This window comes from Pelodiscus sinensis, chromosome 6 (assembly GCF_049634645.1).
Source record: "Pelodiscus sinensis isolate JC-2024 chromosome 6, ASM4963464v1, whole genome shotgun sequence".
Taxonomy (NCBI): Eukaryota; Metazoa; Chordata; order Testudines; family Trionychidae; genus Pelodiscus; species Pelodiscus sinensis.
The window spans coordinates 98,172,232-98,191,192 of record NC_134716.1 but is presented as its reverse complement, the minus strand read 5'-3'; the positions used below and the strand labels follow the sequence as shown (position 1 = coordinate 98,191,192).

Below are 18,961 nucleotides of genomic sequence, written 5' to 3'. Positions count from 1 at the left end.
TTGTAAGTGGTCAAGGGCTGCACTTCTATGAAGAGGTTGTAGGGTCTGGGATGGTGGGTGGGGTGTAGAAGGGAGCTTGGGATAGAGGACTGGAGTACAGGAGAGGTTGTGGGGTCTGAGAGGGAGTTTGCGTGAAAGAGGGGGATATGATCTAGGGCAGGAGCTTGGGGTGCAGGGTCCAGGAGGGGGTATGTGTGCAGAAGAGGATTCTGGCCTGAGGGAGGGATGTAGGAGGGGGTGCAGTGTCTCAGAGGGAGTTGTGACCAGGAGGCAGTGGGGAGAGGGAACACAGAGGATTTGGGTGGTGGCCTGGGGCAGGAGGGGGTAGTGGCATGGGGCAAGGAGTTGGAGGGAGCTTACCAGGTGGCTCTACCACTAGAGCAGTGCCATGGCCAGTGGCTATTCCTGAGGGTCAGGCTGCACTCCCTGAAGGGCAGTACTGAGCAGGGGGGAATCAGGGCTGTGCACTTGTTGGGAGGGGATTAGAGCTCTGCGAGGTCGGACCCAGCCTGCTGCAGCCTGTTGGGGGGAGGCAGCCCCTAGCCTGCAGCTGGTCCCCTGGCCTGCGGTTGCTCTGTGGGGGCCTTGCTTAGGGCAATGGCCACCCTATCCTGCAGCCTGTTTGTGGGGGGGGCAGTGCTCTGTGGGCTGGGCCCATCCTATAGTGGCCCCTCTGCAGATTGCAGGCTATCTGGGTGGGGGCAAGACTCTGTGGGCTGCCCCAAGCTCCAGCCCTCTCCCACAGTCTGCAGGCTGTGTGGGGAAACCAGGTTTTAGGGGCTGACTCCACCAGTTGCTTCCCTCCAGCAGTCTCCTGGAGGTTGTCTTGGGGGGTGGGTGGGGCTCTGGGGGAGCGGGGGTGTTCCCCAGCATTCAGCAACTTCTCTGTGGCCTGCAGGCTGTCTGGGAAGGGGTGAGGCTCGGGGGTGGGGGGGGATGTCTCCTCCTCCAGTGAGTCCCTCTCCACGTCCTGCAGGCTCTCCCCAGAGGGGGCAGGCTCTGGCTGTGGGGCAGAGGGGCTCCTTACCTCATCTGGAGGCCAGGCAGGATGGCAGATCTGCAGCCCTGCTAGTCGCTCTTTTTGTGCTGCAGCTGCCCCCAGTGGCCACTCTCAGTATTGTATCCCTCTTCTCTGTGCTCCTTTTTGTGTCGTTCCACTCTGTGCCCCCCTCCCTTTCCATGTTATCGAAAACAGTCTCATTCCTGGCACTTCTGGTTTTCCAGGCACAATCAAACCCTGACCTTGGTTTAAGTTAGGGTAAGAGGAAACTACCTACCAAATTTGGTGGTCCTAGCTCTTATGGTTTAGAAGGAATTCTTGAACAAACAGACACACAGATAGATAGATACATATAAAATGAACATACATTAGCAATATAATGTGAAAGTGGAAAAATCTGAGCAGTGCAAAATAAACGTGAGAATATCTGATATGCAAATTAAAAGAACAGGCATTGGCATCCACTGTGCCTTTTTATATACACCTTTTAAAGTAAAACTTTAGTTTAAGTCTTGGTTATCCAATGATCCAGATAATAACAGATTTCTACTAGTGTTTTAAAATCAAAATGCTATTTGCACTTCAATTATTATTTATCTAAAACTAAGGTATATCTATTCTAGCTTAATTACAGTGAAGTAAATTATTTTAAAATCAAAGATTAAAATAAAATGAAAACGGAGCTCATGGGTTTTCAGTAGTTTTCCAACTTCCTATATGCCATACCATGTAGGGATGTAAAATCCCATTAAGTTGGTTAACCAACATTACGTTTAACGGGCTAACTGATTTAAAGGGGGAGAGGCCGGGCCCTTTGCCGACAGGAGCTGCTCCAGCTGGGCTGGAGCACTTCCTACCCACGGTGGGCCCCACAGAACTGGAGCAACTCCCAGCCTGTGGAGAGCTGCTCTAACCCCCACCGCTTAACTGGAACCGTTAAGCCTTACTAGTTAACCATTCACATCCCTAATCCAAATAGTAAATAGAATTCCTTCTAGCAGTTGATGAACACACAAATAAGCAAAGGAGTTGTAATATTTTCACTGCTGAGTTTGAACGCACTTCTCTTTCTAGCAGGTACAGCTGGTTCAGTTAAACATCTCGGTGGGTTTTTTTTTTCCTCTTGCTGAATCTTTGTTCCTATTGAAAATACAGTAGTAGTTTGTTGCAAAGTTATTTTTCTTTTGTTCCTCAGGAGTGCTCTATCAGCAGCACTATGGTCACAGAATTGTCCTCCAGTTCCTGTACAGTTCTGTTAAGTCAGAAAGGTTGGGAGCATTTGAATAGAAGGGTAATTGTTAAAAACTCTTCTTCTAGTATCTGTCAGAAGGAACAGAACTAAGAAATCTCAGTTACTATAAAAGCGGTGAGGCGTCCTGTGGCACCTTACAGACTAACCCACTTTGAAGTAGGTCTTTGCCCATGAAAGCTTATCCTCCAACACTTCGGTTAGTCTATAACAGTGGTCCCCAACCTTTTCAGGTTGTCGGGCGCCAGGGGGTGTGGCCGTTCGCCCACCGGGCGCCAGGGGGCGGGGACACGTGCACGCCAGGGGGCGGCCCCCCCAGCTGCATGCCCGGGGGCAGAGGCCCCCCCATAGCCACGCGCCCGGGGCCGGCGCTCCCCCCCGTCGAGTGTCGCGCGCCCGGGGCCGGCGCTCCCCCCCGTCGAGTGCCGCGCGCCCGGGGCCGGCGCTCCCCCCCGTCGAGTGCCGCGCGCCCGGGGCCGGCGCTCCCCCCTGCCAAGCACGCCCCCCCGCAAGCGCCCGTGGGCCATGTGCCCGGGGCCAGGGCAATCCCGAGCACCTGGCGGGCGCATTCAAGTGTTGGGGACCACGGGTCTATAAGGTGCCACAGGACTCCTCGCCACTTTTGCAGATTCAGACTAACACGGCTACCCTTCTGATACTCAGTTACTCTGTCACCTCTGCAGTGTTCACAGGTGTATCCACACTTGGTGGTAGGGATATGAATAGTTAACTGTTTAACTGGGCAGCATCACCCACTGGGTGATACTTACCGATTACAGTTAACTGGCCAGGACTGAAGCAGCCCCTGCCCGTGACAGGCACAGCCCAGATGCACAGCAGGCATAGGGCTGCTCTCATTTCATTGGTATCTGAAGAAGTGGGTTGTGCCCACACATATTGTTAGTCTATACAGTGCTACAGGACCACTTGTGTGCATTTGGGGGAGAAGGGAAGGGCTAAGTGGTGGGTTTTTTTTTTTTTGTAAACATAACATTTAACCAGCTAACTATTTAAATAGGATTTTACATGTCTATTTCATAGTCAGTTGATTTTTAAAAATGACAGCTGCATCTTAAAAACTTGCCATTGGTTTATGATTATCATCACCATAAGATGATTCTCAAACAAAACAAAACATAACAAAAACAAAAAAAACCCATGGCCTTCTGTGTACTATATTAACTTTGAAGCTCAAATGGTGTGGGATCGGAAATGACCACACACAGGCTACGTCTAAACTACTCCCCTCTGTCTGCAGAAGGATGTAAATGAAGCACTTCAAAAGTGCAAATGAAGTGGGGATTTAAATATATTTTTGAAGGCTCCTGTATGCCTCATTTTTTTGAGGCATACAGGATCTTTTGAAAAGGCGCCCCGTTGTCGGAAAAACCATGTCTACACTGTGGTTTCAGTTTCGAAATGGCACTTGTTCGAAACAGCGTCATGACGCGATTATGCAAATGAAGCGCAGGATATTTAAATCCCTGCTTCATTTGCACTTTCGAAGTGCTTTATTTACATACCTCTGCCGACAGGGGTATAGTTTAGACATAGCCACAATGAGGTATAGAAGTTTGAAGACCAATTGGAATGTTGTCAGCATCAAATTGGTTTCTTGGGCAAGGGTCAGCAGCCTTTTAAGCAGAACTAATGCCTTGTTTTTCTGCAGGGAATCATTAAAAAAATGTTCCAATAATGGTTTCATTATCTCCCCACTGTCCTTCACCAGCTGAGAGGGACCTGGATCTGACTTCCATGTCATAAGCTGCACATCCCTACCACTCGGAAAACCTCAGGAAGCAGCAGTAGCTGAAACCCAGACTATATACTGACACTCCCTCCTCCCCCTTTCCAGGCACACAGACAAAGAGATCAGTCTTATCCATCTGATCTTATAATTAAAATAACTTGAAACTTCCTTAACTTTCTGGCAGTAAATAGCTCTGATTAATCTGGAGATTTCACCTTCCTGGATTGTTCTGCTGATTGATATTTTGCAGGAGCTATTATGAAGGTGAAGATATCCATGCTCGTTCTTTAGTTTCTTATTCCTGTTTGGAACAAGAATTTTTCTTCCCACCCCTCAGAGCTCAACCTATATTTCCTTCTGCTTTATCTGAAAACAGTGTTGTTATGTAAGATGGAACTCAGGAAAGGTTATGTTCATAGGTAAAGAATAACATATTTAAAATTTCATTAGGCCATTGCTGTCAATTTTCTTTGAGCCCTCCTGAAATCCAGTAGATTATAATTTATTAACAGTACTGCAGTAGTGTCTCACAACCCTGGTCATAGATCTGAATGTTGTTTGGCTAGGCACTGCACAGACACATTACAAAGGGCAAGTCCAGTATGCCTATGAGGGCAAGCTATCATGAATGGTTGACAGAAGCGAGTGCTTCAGCCAACAAAACAGAGGTGGATAATAGCTAGTCTGGTAGACAAGAGACCTTAAGTTAATTGAAGAGGTTTGTCACCTGCATTTATGCTGAAGTTACCTAAAACAATTGGTTTCTATTATTCCATTGCTGCCACAGAAGAAATGTCATCTCAAGGAAGAATGTTTGAGTTCATTTTGTCAAGTGGGATGATGCAAGAATCTTTGTACTAAAGGCTGCATGATCTTGAAAAAGTAAAAATAATAAAAGAATTTGTTTTGTAATTCATGGAAAACTGCTTTTGGCAAATCAAATTTAATATAGTTAACTACGAACTGCATTAATGCACATTAAAAAACATACACCTACGGGAATACATAGCTGACATAGAATTGCATTGAACTTGAAATAATAGTAACATAATCTCCTGGAATGTTGTTGTTTTCCTGGATAAATGAAGTTGGATCTTACTAATTTTAGTTATAACTGTGTATAAAATAGTTGTGGCTTGACCTGTGCCCAGTGATCTCAAACTCTTCCAAGAATGAATACTGTAGCGAGAAATTTATTAGCATTGTTAAAAATACTTTTTCAGTCACCTAAAATATCAGTTAAACTGTTTTCTGTAAAATGGGGAAATTAATTTAGTTGATATTGCAAAATGCAGTAAAGCTGGTGTATTACTAAATTTGCAACTACTGTAGATGAATGTATAATAGCCTTTTAAACTCTCTACCGTCTAAGTACAGTGCATCATAAGACAGGGTGGGCAAATTCCAGGCAGTGAGCTGGGTCCTGTCCACAGGGTTGGTCCCTGGCAGGTCCCCGCCTCTACATTTACCTGCGCCTCTGCAGGTATGAGGTGATTGCAGCGTTTGTTGGCCATTGATTTCCATTTGTGACCAATGGGAGTGGTGTGAAGTAGCATCCCAGTCCGCAGTACTGCTCCCAAGGGCCACAAATAATAATCCACAGCCAACAAGAGCTGCAATCGCCTGATACCTGCATAAGAGCAGATAAATATAATGGTAGTGGACCACCGGAAACTAAACCTGGCATGCTGCCTTTTTTTTATTACCAACCTCTATCATAAGATACTTTTCAAATTTGTTCTTAAATGCTTGTATGCAAACTCATAAGTCTTAAACTGAATTTCATATTGTAGCCTACTAAACAAATGTACATAGTTTTGGCTTAGTGGTTCAGATATTTTTTTCAAAATATACTGTCGTGTTCCCAAAAAAGTTGTATTTCAGTGTACTCATATTGCACGGTTGGTTTTCAAAAAATGTGTAAGATAGTATTAAAAGATATGCCAATAAATCACCACAATGTCAGTTTGGCACCTCCTAAACAAAAATCTCATGACGTTCATTTTCATTATGAAGTCTGTCTAGCTTCATGAATTATGTAACCCCTGAAGGACTGTTGAAAACTATAGTAGCCTAGTGTCCTTTTTTTTTTTAACTTATATAATCTTGCACTTTAAATGTGTCATTTGTTTAAAGCAGCCCAACTTAGAAGTGAGGCACAGTGAGTTAGGAGAAAACTACTCTGCCGTTTGCTGTTGTACTGTTTTGCCAATGGACTAACTATTTTTTGTAGGCCGCAGTCCTCCTCTCAATTAAAATTAACGGCAAAACCAGCACTTAGTTGGGAGCTGGATTAGCTTCGTAGTTCTGCCCATATTTAATGTTATGGGGTTTACTTACTATGCCTAAAAGGTTAACTAAAATGTTTGGAGGTTACTCAATTGATCAACAATTGAAGTAGAAATATATTAAAATAACAGTGAGCTATACCTAGTCATAAAGACAGAATTTGTATCTGAATTATCAGTGAAGAGGAGTGAGTTTGTTTGCTTAAATTCTTCTTATTAAACCGTACAACTGTAGCTTACGCCTTTGGGATAGAATTAAGATTGTTCTCCTCTGATGCCATCATTTAGGGATCAGAGTTCCTGAATATTTGCAGCAGCTTTGTGTTTTTGTCTGTTCGTGACAAACCAGCTACTGTACACTCATATAGAGTAGTACAGTCCTTGCCACTGGCAGTCTCTCTGTGACAGAGAGCCTGTAGGCTGACATAAAGTGCAGCCTGTTGTGAACTGCTAAGTGGGAGTCTGCCAAAAACTCAGCAGACAGAACTAATTGGGGAGAAAAAGGATTTTTGTGCCCTCATCTCTCCCACTTCCATTTTTTTTTTTTTTTTTACAAGATGGATATTGTTAAAGTAACTTGTTTATGTAAGATTTGTCTGCCTCTATTTTCTCATTGCATGAATCATTTTTTAACTTCAAGTCTTGCACTGCAGGTCACTGAGCACTTCCACATGGCGGCTGGCACAGGACCAAGCTCAAGACACGCAACTCATCACAGTTGATGAAAAATTGGTAAGGGTTTTCTACTGCACTCTGCTATGATACTGCCTTCAGGGTTATTTCTGCACAATAGGCATTCAGTGTGATATTGTGTGCTCTTGTAGGAAAGCCATATAAATGTAAACTACAAAACAAAAATCCCTCATACGTTTTAACTGGGAATATTAGTTAAAGTATAAATAAATCTGTATGTGAAAGAAATTTGTGGTTATAAATATTAAACTATATAAAATTACATTGGTGTTGATTATTTTGTGGTCTCTCTTAGCAATAGGAACTCTTTTTGTTATGGAAGCACTATTTTAGAAATCCATACTTTTTGTCTTTTTAGTGAAATCACACAGAATTTGTCACTGCTTCTTGAAATTAACCTCATTGGGTTCTTCAGTTCTAAAGAAATAATCTGAAGAGCCATGCAAAATTAGTATTACTTTATACCTATACTCAGCTTTTGAATATGCATGAGGGTTAAATTGCAACTAGGAACAAATGCATAGCATTCTTCTCCTAATCAGTAGCAGATTAGAATTTTGGCAATCTTCTCTTATAAATTTTGCAATGTGTGGTCCGTTACTTTAGATGCAACCTAATACTCATGCTTACATTATACAATAGCGTAAGTTTTGTAAGATTTCCAGGACTTCTGGTGGGAATGTGTCATAGCAAAATCATGTTTTTTTTTTTTTTAATTGACTTTTTTTACCACTTTTGAATCTTAATTTTTTAAAAAATCCATAATATATAGTTCATATTGTGTTTACCTTCAGGTGTACAAAAAGTATCTTACCTCCTTAAAAACAACAGGAAATGTTTGCATTTTTTTATCCTCTAAATTGAAAATTTGTAATAGTAACTGCAGTAATGAGACATCTAAAGCTTTTGAACTGACTTGTTATACTTCTTGAATTAATTTTAACGTCTTTTTTTAAAACTTTATTTCCTATAGTTTCATAATATAAATATGATCATTCTTTCCTTGCCTATGTCCAGAGATAACTGTTCGGAGTCTCTATAATCTTTAATCATCTTATCCAACTCTCATTTTCAAAAATAATAAACATAGTTATAGTTTATAAACTTTTGTGTTAAGATTTTTTTTTCTCTTATTTTGGCAGATGTCATTCAGTTGGACTAATATGTAACTTGTGGTGCAACATGTGCCATTTTATGTATAGAAACTTTAGCACAATGGTTTGTCTTTATTTCACAATAAAAAGTTACTGGATGCTAGCTAAATTTGTGTTCCAGTTTTTCCTAGATTTAATACTTATTTTGTGAATTACATTCCATATAATTATTGTAGCACTGTTCCCTAATGTAGATTAGTTTGATTCGTAAATAACATGATTTTGGTTATTGACATTAATTCATTTTATTAAACTGTATATTAACTCAGTTGTAAATTAGGATTAAATCTCTTATTTAGGGCAAATTACTTTTAAAGGCCTTTTATATTTAATTTTCTGTACATCTTCTTAAAACTACTGTTAAACATAATGAAACCACAGTGTATCTCTGCATAAGTGTGTAGTTAAATTTACATTATTTTCCTGGAAAAGTTTGCTGTTTGTTGCACATGTAGACATCTCCTTATCAGAGCTCATTAAACCAGACTATGCAATAATTTGAACTTTTTTTTCCTCCCTTTAATTTTATCATAACTACTGATATAGCCTCACAGAATTTGTGCTCTCTCTTGGCTCCATATAATCCTTGGGAGGTATCTCTAAGTGTGACATTTCTTGGGGAAGGGAGGGCACTTTTTCCCTGGGATACCTCTTTGAGCCTTTAGCATGCCTGTCTCTTGCCATGGATCCCCTCGGGAATCTATTTGCTCTGCACTCCCAAAGCATCCATACCCAGAAATAATAACTTCTCCAGACTCCAGTGACTCTCAGCTAGTGAACGTCTGTGGCTAAGGAGAACAATTTATCACTCTTTTCTTTATAATGTACCTTTATGGACTTAAAAACTATTTTCATGTCTTCTTCGGTCATCTCTTCTCCAAACTAAACAAACCTATTTTTTTCAAACTTTCTTCATAGGTCATGTTTTCTAGAACTTTAATAATCATAGAATCATAGAATAATAGGACTGGAAGGGACCTCAAGAGGTCATCGAGTCCAGCCCCCCGCCATCAAGGCAGGACCAAGCTCCACCTACACCATCCCTGACAGATGTCTATCTAACCTGTTCTTAAATATCTCCAGAGAGGGAGATTCCACCACCTCCCTTGGCAATTTATTCCAATATTTGACCACCCTGACAGTTAGGAATTTTTTCCTAATGTCCAATCTAAACCTCCCCTGCTGCACTTTAAGCCCATTACTCCTTGTCCTGTCCTCAGAAACCAAGAGGAACAAATTTTCTCCTTCTTCCTTGTGACACCCTTTTAGATATTTGAAAACCGCTATCATGTCCCCCCTTAATCTTCTTTTTTCCAAACTAAACAAGCCCAGTTCATGAAGCCTGGCTTCATAGGTCATGTTCTCTAAACCTTTAATCATTCTTGTCGCTCTTCTCTGTACCCTTTCCAATTTCGCCACATCTTTCTTGAAATGTGGCGCCCAGAACTGGACACAACAATGTTTGTTGTTCTTTCTCCAATTTGTCTACATCTTTCCCAAAGAATGGTGCCCAAAACTGGACAGTACTGCAGTTGAGGTCTTATCAGTTAAGGTAGAAGAATTATGTATTGTATCTTGTTTACAACACTCCTGCTAATATATTTCAGAATGAAGTTTGCTTTTCTTGCAACAGTACGGGTTGAAACTCTAAACCAGCACACTCTGGTCCAGAATGTTCCAGGACTCGATGGAGATCTAGCACCTGAAAGCCCTCCAGGGTGGCAGGGCAGCGGGAGCCCAACATGTGGCAGTAGGAACCCAGTGCACAAAGGCAGCAGGGGGTGGAGGGGTGGCCAGGAGGCCAGCAGTCAGGACAGGGGAGCAGAAGCAGAAATTACCTCCCTTGTCTGGCAAAATCCCTCACCGGAATCTATCTGGACTTGAGGGTGCTGGAGTAGGAGGTCCAACCTGTATTATGTTTTTGACACATGTAGTTTAATTCATTATAACCTTCAAGTACTAGTAATGCTCAAATACCTCATCATGATTATCACTTTTACTTGCTTTAACATATGTATTTGCATAGATTACAAAAAACTAAACAAAATCATCTTGAATCTCTGGTCATACTTGGACTCTGATGGGTTGCCAGTAGGGTTGCATTACCTATACGTACTGTTACTGATGAAGGCTTTCAGCAATGGATCTCCCTCAAGCAATGCATAACACAATGTAATTGCAAATGTACATGGGACAAAATAGTTAGAGCATCATTGCAAAACAGTTCAAATGACAGTGTTATAACATGCAAATGTAGTGTGTCCACACTACCCACCCTGGCTGTTGTAAGCTTGGTTAGCTTGACTGCCCCAAGCATGCCTTGCATTTGGTGTACAGTAATTCCTCATTTAAGATATGTTTCAGAAAATGATCGTGTAAAGTGAAAACGTGTTATACGGGGTCAATTTTTCCATTGAAAATAATGGAAAAGCTGGGGGTTGCGTTTCAAGCGGTGGTGTCAGTTGGGACCAGGACATAAGGTTGGGGGGAGAAAGGAGACTGGGATACAGCAGAGAGGGGAGGTATTTGGCTCTGGGGAAGGGAAGGGAAGGAGAGGAGAGGGGGATTAGGTTGGGAGTATGCCCCGGTGACGGGTCTGCCGGGACCCGCACTGTGTCTGGCGAGGGAAGGTTGCTGGGGAACGGCGCTGCAAGTGGCAAACCCTCCACTGCTTTGCAGGGAGGCGGGAGAAGCCCTGCGCAGCTGCCGGCAATGGGCCGGCTGGGGAAATCGTGTTATTCCGGGGACGGTTGTGTAATTCAAAAAATGTTCCCCCCAAAAAATTGTGCTATCACAAAAACGTGTTAAGCGGGCACGTGTTAAATGAGGAATTACTGTACTATCATTGTACAGTGGGTACCTATTGCATAGTTTTTAGTAAAGAACAGTTCTTTGGAAGTAGCTGTCCACAGTTGAAGAGGTGCTGTACTAAAATGTTCATAAAGTATTCTCCCCCTCCCTCCCCCCTCAAAAAAAAAATTAGATTTTTTTTTCAGTGGATGACATCAGTATCCATAAAATATGTTTAATCAAGAAAATCCGTAATATATCATGATCTATAACATTAGAGAGAAATTGTATAAAACTGTACATAAGTTACAGTAGCATACAACAGGGAGTAAAAAATACAGGAGATATGGCAAGACTGGTCATTTTAAGTGTCTGCTACCTGGAACAATTGTAAAGCTACAGCTGCTACACACATGCTTTGTGTTTATATTACTGTAATAGACCAGAGAAACCTGCTGTGTGATACAGCAGTGTAAAGTATTACTTACAAATACAATTGCAATTGTGCTGTGAAAGCTTTTTTTTTTTTTTTTTTTTTTAAACATGGCAGTAAGGTGTTTACAAGCATGACGAGCTACTTGCAGTGATGCTTATGGGGTAAAAGCCTCTGTTGCCATGCTATTGACATTTTGTCTCTTATGCTGAAATGACTTAGCCTTGTCTATATTTTCAGTTAAGCCAGGGTGGGGAATCTAAAACCATGAGAAGTAACAGTTAATTCGAACTAACGAGTTAGTTCGAATTAACGTTTATCTGCCGCGTCTAGCCGCAGGCAATTCAGACTAAGGGGGATTTAAAAATGGCGGTGCCTGGGAACATGCAAATGAAGTCCGGGATATTTAAATCCCAGGCTTCATTTGCAACTCCGGTTGCCCTCATTTGCCTACCTAGCTCGAACTAACGACCTAGCGTAGACATACCCTCGTATAGAATGCTGTAATATAAGGGACACAGCCGTAAAAGTTTTAGCACACCCTTACAAGTTCAGATCATTTTCACAGATCCAAATCAACTAAAAATGTAGTGGTATAATTTCTCTTTGAAAATTAAGCGTGAGTATACTTCAAATTTAGGCAAGTCAGTACGATATCATTTCTGGAGTGTGTCTTAGAAGCTATTTTTGTGACTTGAAAGCAGACACATTTGGCAAATTGCAGTATTAAATATAGGCTTACTGTACTTTTGAGAAAAGGAAATCTTAACTGGAAATTTCTGAGTAATACTGCATTTTACAAGAAGAATAGAGTGGACATGCTATATGTTGATTTTCAGAGTGATTGTGAGGTAGATCACTTGGGTAGCAGTTGAAACTGCTGCTAACTTTGTGTATGTTACACTATCTAGATACAACTTTTTATGGTACCCTTCTGTTCAGTTAATACATTTTGTCCTTTCTCCTATACTGCTTCTAATATGCAAAACTATGTCAATGTCAGCCTTTAAATCCCTCCTCTAAATTCTCTTTTGTGATATCTACCAAAAAACCCCAAACTTGACAACCATTAAGCGATTGGTGTACTGAGGCCACTGCCTATCATAGTGACCAGTATTGTCTCTATTTCCCAGTACTGTTCATTTGTATGTATCATAGTATCGTATCTTCTGCTGTATACTTGAGAGAGTCTGTCTGTCCATCCAAGAGCTCCTCCTAAATGGTAAGAATTAGTGCCAGCTTCATTTTATCTTAACTTAAAGCAAGATAAGGGTTTGGTTGTCCTAGGAAAATTGGATTTACCTGGAATGGGATTGCTTCTCAAAAAACCATACAGAAAAGAGACAAAAGTAAGTGAAAGGGGCTGGCTAGGAGTGCCCTCCTCCCGTCCAGGACTGCCTGAGCCTCACACCGCCCAGGCATCCTTTAAGGAGGCCCCCCTAAGATTCATATGAGGACATTGCTGACTGTTCCCCTTGGTCAGGGAACAAGGGAAAGTGCACAGTTTGCTGCATTACTCACTCTGACTAGGGAGCGCAGAGGACAGATGAACCTGGATGCTTCTCTCCCAGTTGTGCTCACTGGAACTGCAGCAGCCATGCTGAGGTGCTTCTCACCTGAGCTGTTGCAGTGAGAGAATCGAGTTGCCCTCTCTCCCCAGAACAGCCTACATACTGATCCCCTCATCCTCAGCCCCACCCCAAATCAGTGATTTAAATGAAGAAAACCAAAAATTAATTGAGTTCAGGACCTGAGCAATACTGCGTCTTATAGTTTAGTCCCTGCCCTAGAAATAGTGTAGTCTGTCTTGTATTTGTACAGCACCTAGCACAATAAAGCCTGGTTTCATGACAAAGGCTGCTTGGTGCCATAATATAAATAATAATTTAGGAGGATACTCATCCACAACTAAGATTTTTAAATTTTATAGCAACAATAAGATTAAGGGGATTACTGCCTTAGTTTGTGCTTGCTTAATTTAAGCAATTATTTAGGCAGAAGAAGCATTGCAGTTACCCGAATTTGGTTTTTTTGTTGAGTTCTTTTCCTTAAAGCTTTATAAGAAAAAAAACTTCTTAATACTTAAGTGCTAGTCTCTTTTTCTCTAGCTAGTTTATTGGGACCTGATTGCTTTACTGTACAGTAAAGTGAGGGTTCCAGAGGGTATGTCCACACTACTGAGTTTTGTCGGAAAAACAGCCATTTTTCCCAACAAAACCTGAGTTATGACCACATTGCAATCGCGTTCTTCCGAAAGTAAGTTAAAAGAACAGGGTGGGGGGGAGAGGGTTCAGCGTTGGTAATCCTCTTTCTATAAGGAAGAAGCCTTTTCCAAAAGAGCTCTTTCGGAAAAAGGCATGTGTGGATGGGGAAGAGGGAGTTCTTTTGGAAGGTCTTTTTCAAAAAAAGGTTCTTCCGAACGGAGCCTACAGTCTGGACATAGCCAGAGAGAGAAGAAAGTAAAGAAACTCCACTCACCACAATGCACTTTCAGTCCACCTTCCTCCTTACTGGGTGCAGATAGTCCCCTTCTTAACTCTTTCCTCCTCCAATACCTTCCCAAAGTTTGTTTTCTTAAGGGTCCTTCAGTGAATGTGGGATCACGTGATGTATATGGCTGTAGTTTTGTATACAAACTAGGTACCATTATACACACACATGCTAGCTCTGCCAATAAACTTGTCCTCATTGTAAGTTTTCTTTTCTGTCCTTGCACCTGTGGTGTAGGGTGCACTCCCCTGTCTCACAAGCAGAATTTCAAACCTGCAAAATAAACTAATTTAGAGATGAAAATTTGAAGTAAGAAATGCAAAAAAGTGTAAATGTGCTACATAAAATAGGCAAAAGCCAGAAAATAGAGAAACAATTTTTTTGCCTTTTTGTCAGATTGGTAGAAGTGCTGATTTTCACTTCCTTCTTCTTTCTCTTCCTCCAAAATAGAAAAAGTGAAACTGGGAGGCTGGTTTTGGACATACATATTTCATTGCTTTTTTTTATATTTACACACATACAGTCATAGGGTTTTGTCTCTATGGCTATGTCTACACTACGAGTTTTTTGGCAGTAAATATGGCAGTCACAACATCATTAGCATATTTTCTGCAGTTTTGTTTTGCATAAGGGGTTTTTGTGAAAAAAGAAGCAGTGTGGACGTTTCCTTTTTGCAACAACATCCCATTTTGCATAAGATTCTTATGCCTCTCTGGGACAGGCATTTGAATGATTTCAAAATTAGATGGATTCCTCAAATTTTGAAATCTCAGAAATGGTAGACAAATTGAAATTAAAAGAATTTCAAATAAAAATTAATATGCAAAAACTAGAGGTGGCAATTATAGTGACGGTATACACTCATGGTTAACCTGCAGCCCAAACAGTTGGATATACTCCTTTATGGTGATATTTTAGTACTCAGTAGTTTTTGTGCTCTTAAGCAAAAGCTGTTAACAGTGCACACAGACACAATTGCTTGCTCAGTTAAAGGCTAACAGTTTTTTGCACTGTAGCATTTAAGAAAAGGAGCCTGGGTTTGATAGCTTTGTTAAACCATCAATGTGACATTGTACTCCCATATTTTTACAGAAATAAGGCATATTCATATTCAAAAATTAACTCAAATATGTTTTATGCAAAATGAGGTATGTAACCTCTCATTGAAGACCTTGTAATTTCATGAATGTAAATATTCTGTTTGTCAACTTGTCTCATTCCTGAATTGGAAGTTGGAAATATAAAGAAAAATCCTGTTTCTTAATCCAGGTGTGCTAGTGAAAGCCATTGCTGGTACTTAAGAAACTTAATGACCTGGTGCTCAAGACCAGTGGTTCCCAACCTTTTTTATGCTGTGGAACAGCAAACTTATTCACAAACTATTGTTTTATTTGCATGTTCATTATGCACATAACAAATATGCAAATAAAATGTTTCCTAGCACCAACCCAGCCCCTTGCTCCCCAGTGCCTAACATCCTTTGACCCCCATCTCTATGCCTTATGTGCCCTTGACCCTTTAACCTCTGACCCCTGCAGCCCATGCCAACACCCTCTTGCACCGTGACCCCACCATGCCCTCAACCCAACACACCTTGGGCCCCTACCCCCACACTCTGCAGAGAAAGAAGCTGCTCCCTCGAGGGAACGTGACTGTTACTGCCACGTAGGCAGGGGGAGCGTTCATTGGCGGCACATCTGCTTCCTCCTCCTTCATGTCCTTTGCCCCTGTGGGTGGGAGGGGAGTACTGAGCCCTGCCTGAGCTGCCGTTACTGAGGTGGGAAGAGGGAGGGAGGCACCTCCTGCTCTTCCTCCTCCTGTTGCCCTTACTTCACACCAAATGCCGCCACCAGCAAAATTGGCCACATGGGTGGAGGCGGGGAGGGGGGTGCAGAGCACCGGCCGGGCCCCTATTGCTAAGAAGGGAGGTAGGTGCCTTTTGCTCTGCTTCCTCTTGCTACTGCCTAAGCCCCTTTGCTGCCAATGGCAAAATTGGCAATGGGGGAGGAGAGGAGAGGAGCGCAGAGTCCTGGCCAAGCCACTATTGCATAGCGGGGAGGGGGGGAAGAGGAAGGGAGGCCCTCCTCCTGCTGCCACCTCAGCCCGAGCACAAAAAGATCAGCCACTAGAGCTGATAGAACTGAGCCGCTGAGAACAGCTGATTTCAGCTCCAGCAGCCTCCATGTCCCGGCAACGAGTGGTTCACAGACTGGCACCGGCCCGCACACCACTGGTTTGGAAGTGCTGCTCAACACAATGATCTATGAATAGTCTTGTTCTTCCTGTAAACCTGGGCTAAGTTTGGTCCTGCTAAGACATGTGGCCAGGTCACCTGATGCTGGAACCCATTTTGAATGAGGCTCTTTTCCATGGGAATATGAAAGGGTTGAAGATGAACACAAAAGATTCCATCCTTGGGCAAGATCTACCGGTATTTATAGGGAAGGGAACCAGACAATAAGAGAGTTAGCAGATGCCAGACACAAAGGCACCCCCTGCTTACCATCTAGGTGACTGCTGGAAACAACTAAGATTGAACGTGGGAGGATCTGGCCCAAACTAGGAGGCTACCAAATTTGTGAGAAGAATGATTAAAACTACTGTTAGGGTAAGAAAATTGCATCTAAGTGATTTCTTAGAATATTAAGCTTAGCTAGCCTGTTTTTTTTTTTATTTTGTTTTGCTTAGTAACTTACTTTGATCTATCTGTTATCATTTGCAACCTCTTAAATCTTACTTTTTATACTTAATAAAATCTCTTTTGTTTATAAAAAAAAAACCTGTTTAAATCATTGTCGTCAGGAGATGGGGAGGGGGGGCAAAAGAGCTGTACATGTCTCTTTCGTTGATAAAGGGGGAAAACCTATGAGCTTGTTCCATGTAAATCTTTTATGCGGAGGATTTATCAGGGGATTTGCTCCTCTTGGAGCTGTGAACCTAGGTGCTGTCAAGTCCCTGTGACTGAGTCTTCCCAGAGCTGAGCTGCTCTCTGTTTCTGTTGCTCTGCTGTGGGCTGTTACCCCACTTCTGTACTTTCATTGGGGGAGACCATAGCTGCTGGCACAGCTAGCCAGGGTGGGGGCACCACAGAGGGCAGATATTTGGGCTCAGTGGTATGATCAGTCCATCAGGTGACAGGCCCAAGGGGATCTTTGTGATCCAACCTGTCACAACTGAGATTTTTTTTTCCTCAACAGAAAATTATTGTAAATTAATGTACACTGGTGACACACTTCACCACTAGAGCAAACATTTATTGCTAAAATAGTAATTTGTATTAAAAGGAAGTTTGATTCTCTTTGGCACATTTGCTGCTAGAAATATCTTAAATACAACACACACTTACATTTACTGATCATCTAGTATATTTATTGTTCTAGTTTATTGCATTTCAGTGCCTGGCAATTTAAATCAGTCTTTAATGAGAACAACCTATCTTAGTTCAGCTTCTAGTGCTTGTTGCAACTTGCTTTTGTAAGTAATTACTGTTTGATTAAGCATGTGATGGTGTTAGAAAGCTCAGCTGGCTGAAACTGATACAGTGCTTTTGGTAGAATGTCTGCAGGCAACAAGTTACTAACCAGCAGACAAGAGAAGCTTTCTGTAGTTCTAAAAGTTCAAGTAAAGAAATTACTGGATCATCTTCTTCTGTAAAGAAGAAAAAATTGGTGTGAACAAGGTTTGAAAAGACATCCAAATGTTGTTACATGAGTTTATAGGTGTTTCCAGGATGAGGAAAATTTCCTTTCATTATGGAAAATATTTATAATACTAAACTTGCAGAATGTTTAAAGTAGTCCCTGGCTCAGTAGAAATTGATTCTGAATCTGGTAACAAATATAGTTATGCTGATGGGTTACATTCTCACGTGCATGTTTTTGATTTAGATGGTAAAGGAATTGGTTTTCTTTTTGAGATGCATTTTCTTGTGGTGTGTGCTAGCACTCTCTCTGCTGGGTTATTTGAAGGAGGAGCATCTCAGATAGGGGTTATACAACTTTCTAACATCTCAAGTGTCTGTTTTGTCTGGGTTTCCCTCATGCAGCATTCTTGTGCAAAAATTTCAAGGCTTTAGTCTGAAGCACTGGGTCAAAGGATATGCTTCTTTGAAAGGGAGACAGGAAGATTTTTTTTAGTTTTTGTTCACTCTGTAGTATTTCATTTTATATCAAAGAATACTAGTCTTGTAGAACCTGTGATGTTGGCAGTTTACTACAGGTTTTTACAATAAATATTCTCAATATGGCAACATTTTGTAATTAAGAGCTTTCATCTTGCAAATACTTGTTTGTTTTTATAATTAAATATGCATTTTGTAATTAAGAGCTTTCATCTTGCAAATACTTGTTTGTTTTTATAATTAATATGCAAACAGCAGTTTGAATATATTGTAAATAATTTAGCCATCTATATGATTACTAGTTTAAGACTTATAATTAACACGAGTTAGAGCTCAGAAATTAAAAACTTGTGACTTCAGAATTGTTTTAATTGGTTTGTGTTCTTATCTATGTAATATAACTGTTGCTTGAAATATGGAGCTATGACAAGTGACCAAAAATTTTATATTGCAGAGCTCCTCTTTGTGATTAAGAGTAGTAAATGAACAGTTTTTGAAGGGCTCTAATTGACTCTTAAATATCATTCCCATTTGATATTTGTGTCATAAATATAAAGTGTACATAAAAGACCAAGTCCAGGTCACAGTGCTTCATCTGCAGGAAAATCTTGCATAAGGAACAAGAAACTGTTTCCACTCAGTGGTTTCCTTTGACTCATTCTGTTGAGCTTGGATGGGAAGAGCATGATTTACCTTTCAGGAACACAGGTTTCAGGCCCTAAAACCTGTGAGAATCTATGCATGTTCTCATCTCTTAGTGCAGAGGCACAGAGCCATCATACAATTTCCTGCCACCTATCTCCGCCTCCAAGATCAATGGCAGAATGTAAATAGTTACACTGAATGTTTGGCATTACCTTTTGCATGAGAAAACACTGCACTGAAGCGGGAAATAATTGTTACCCTTTTCTGTGATAGTCAGATAAACCAGTGAATGGGTATGCTACAAGTGATCTCCACTAAAGGCTGACAAAACATTTTGAATGTGGTTTCT

The 18,961-nt window shown here is 41.4% G+C and overlaps 1 protein-coding gene across 1 annotated transcript in view; it reads left to right on the top strand.

Moving 5' to 3' along the window:
• The window catches only part of NDUFS4 (NADH:ubiquinone oxidoreductase subunit S4), a 68,387-nt gene that overhangs the window by 28,557 nt on the left and 20,869 nt on the right, over nt 1–18,961 (top strand). The window contains exon 2 of the mRNA XM_006139537.4: nt 6,941–7,019. Within this exon, the coding sequence (XP_006139599.1) occupies nt 6,941–7,019 (79 nt within the window). The remainder of the gene's footprint in view (nt 1–6,940; nt 7,020–18,961) is intronic.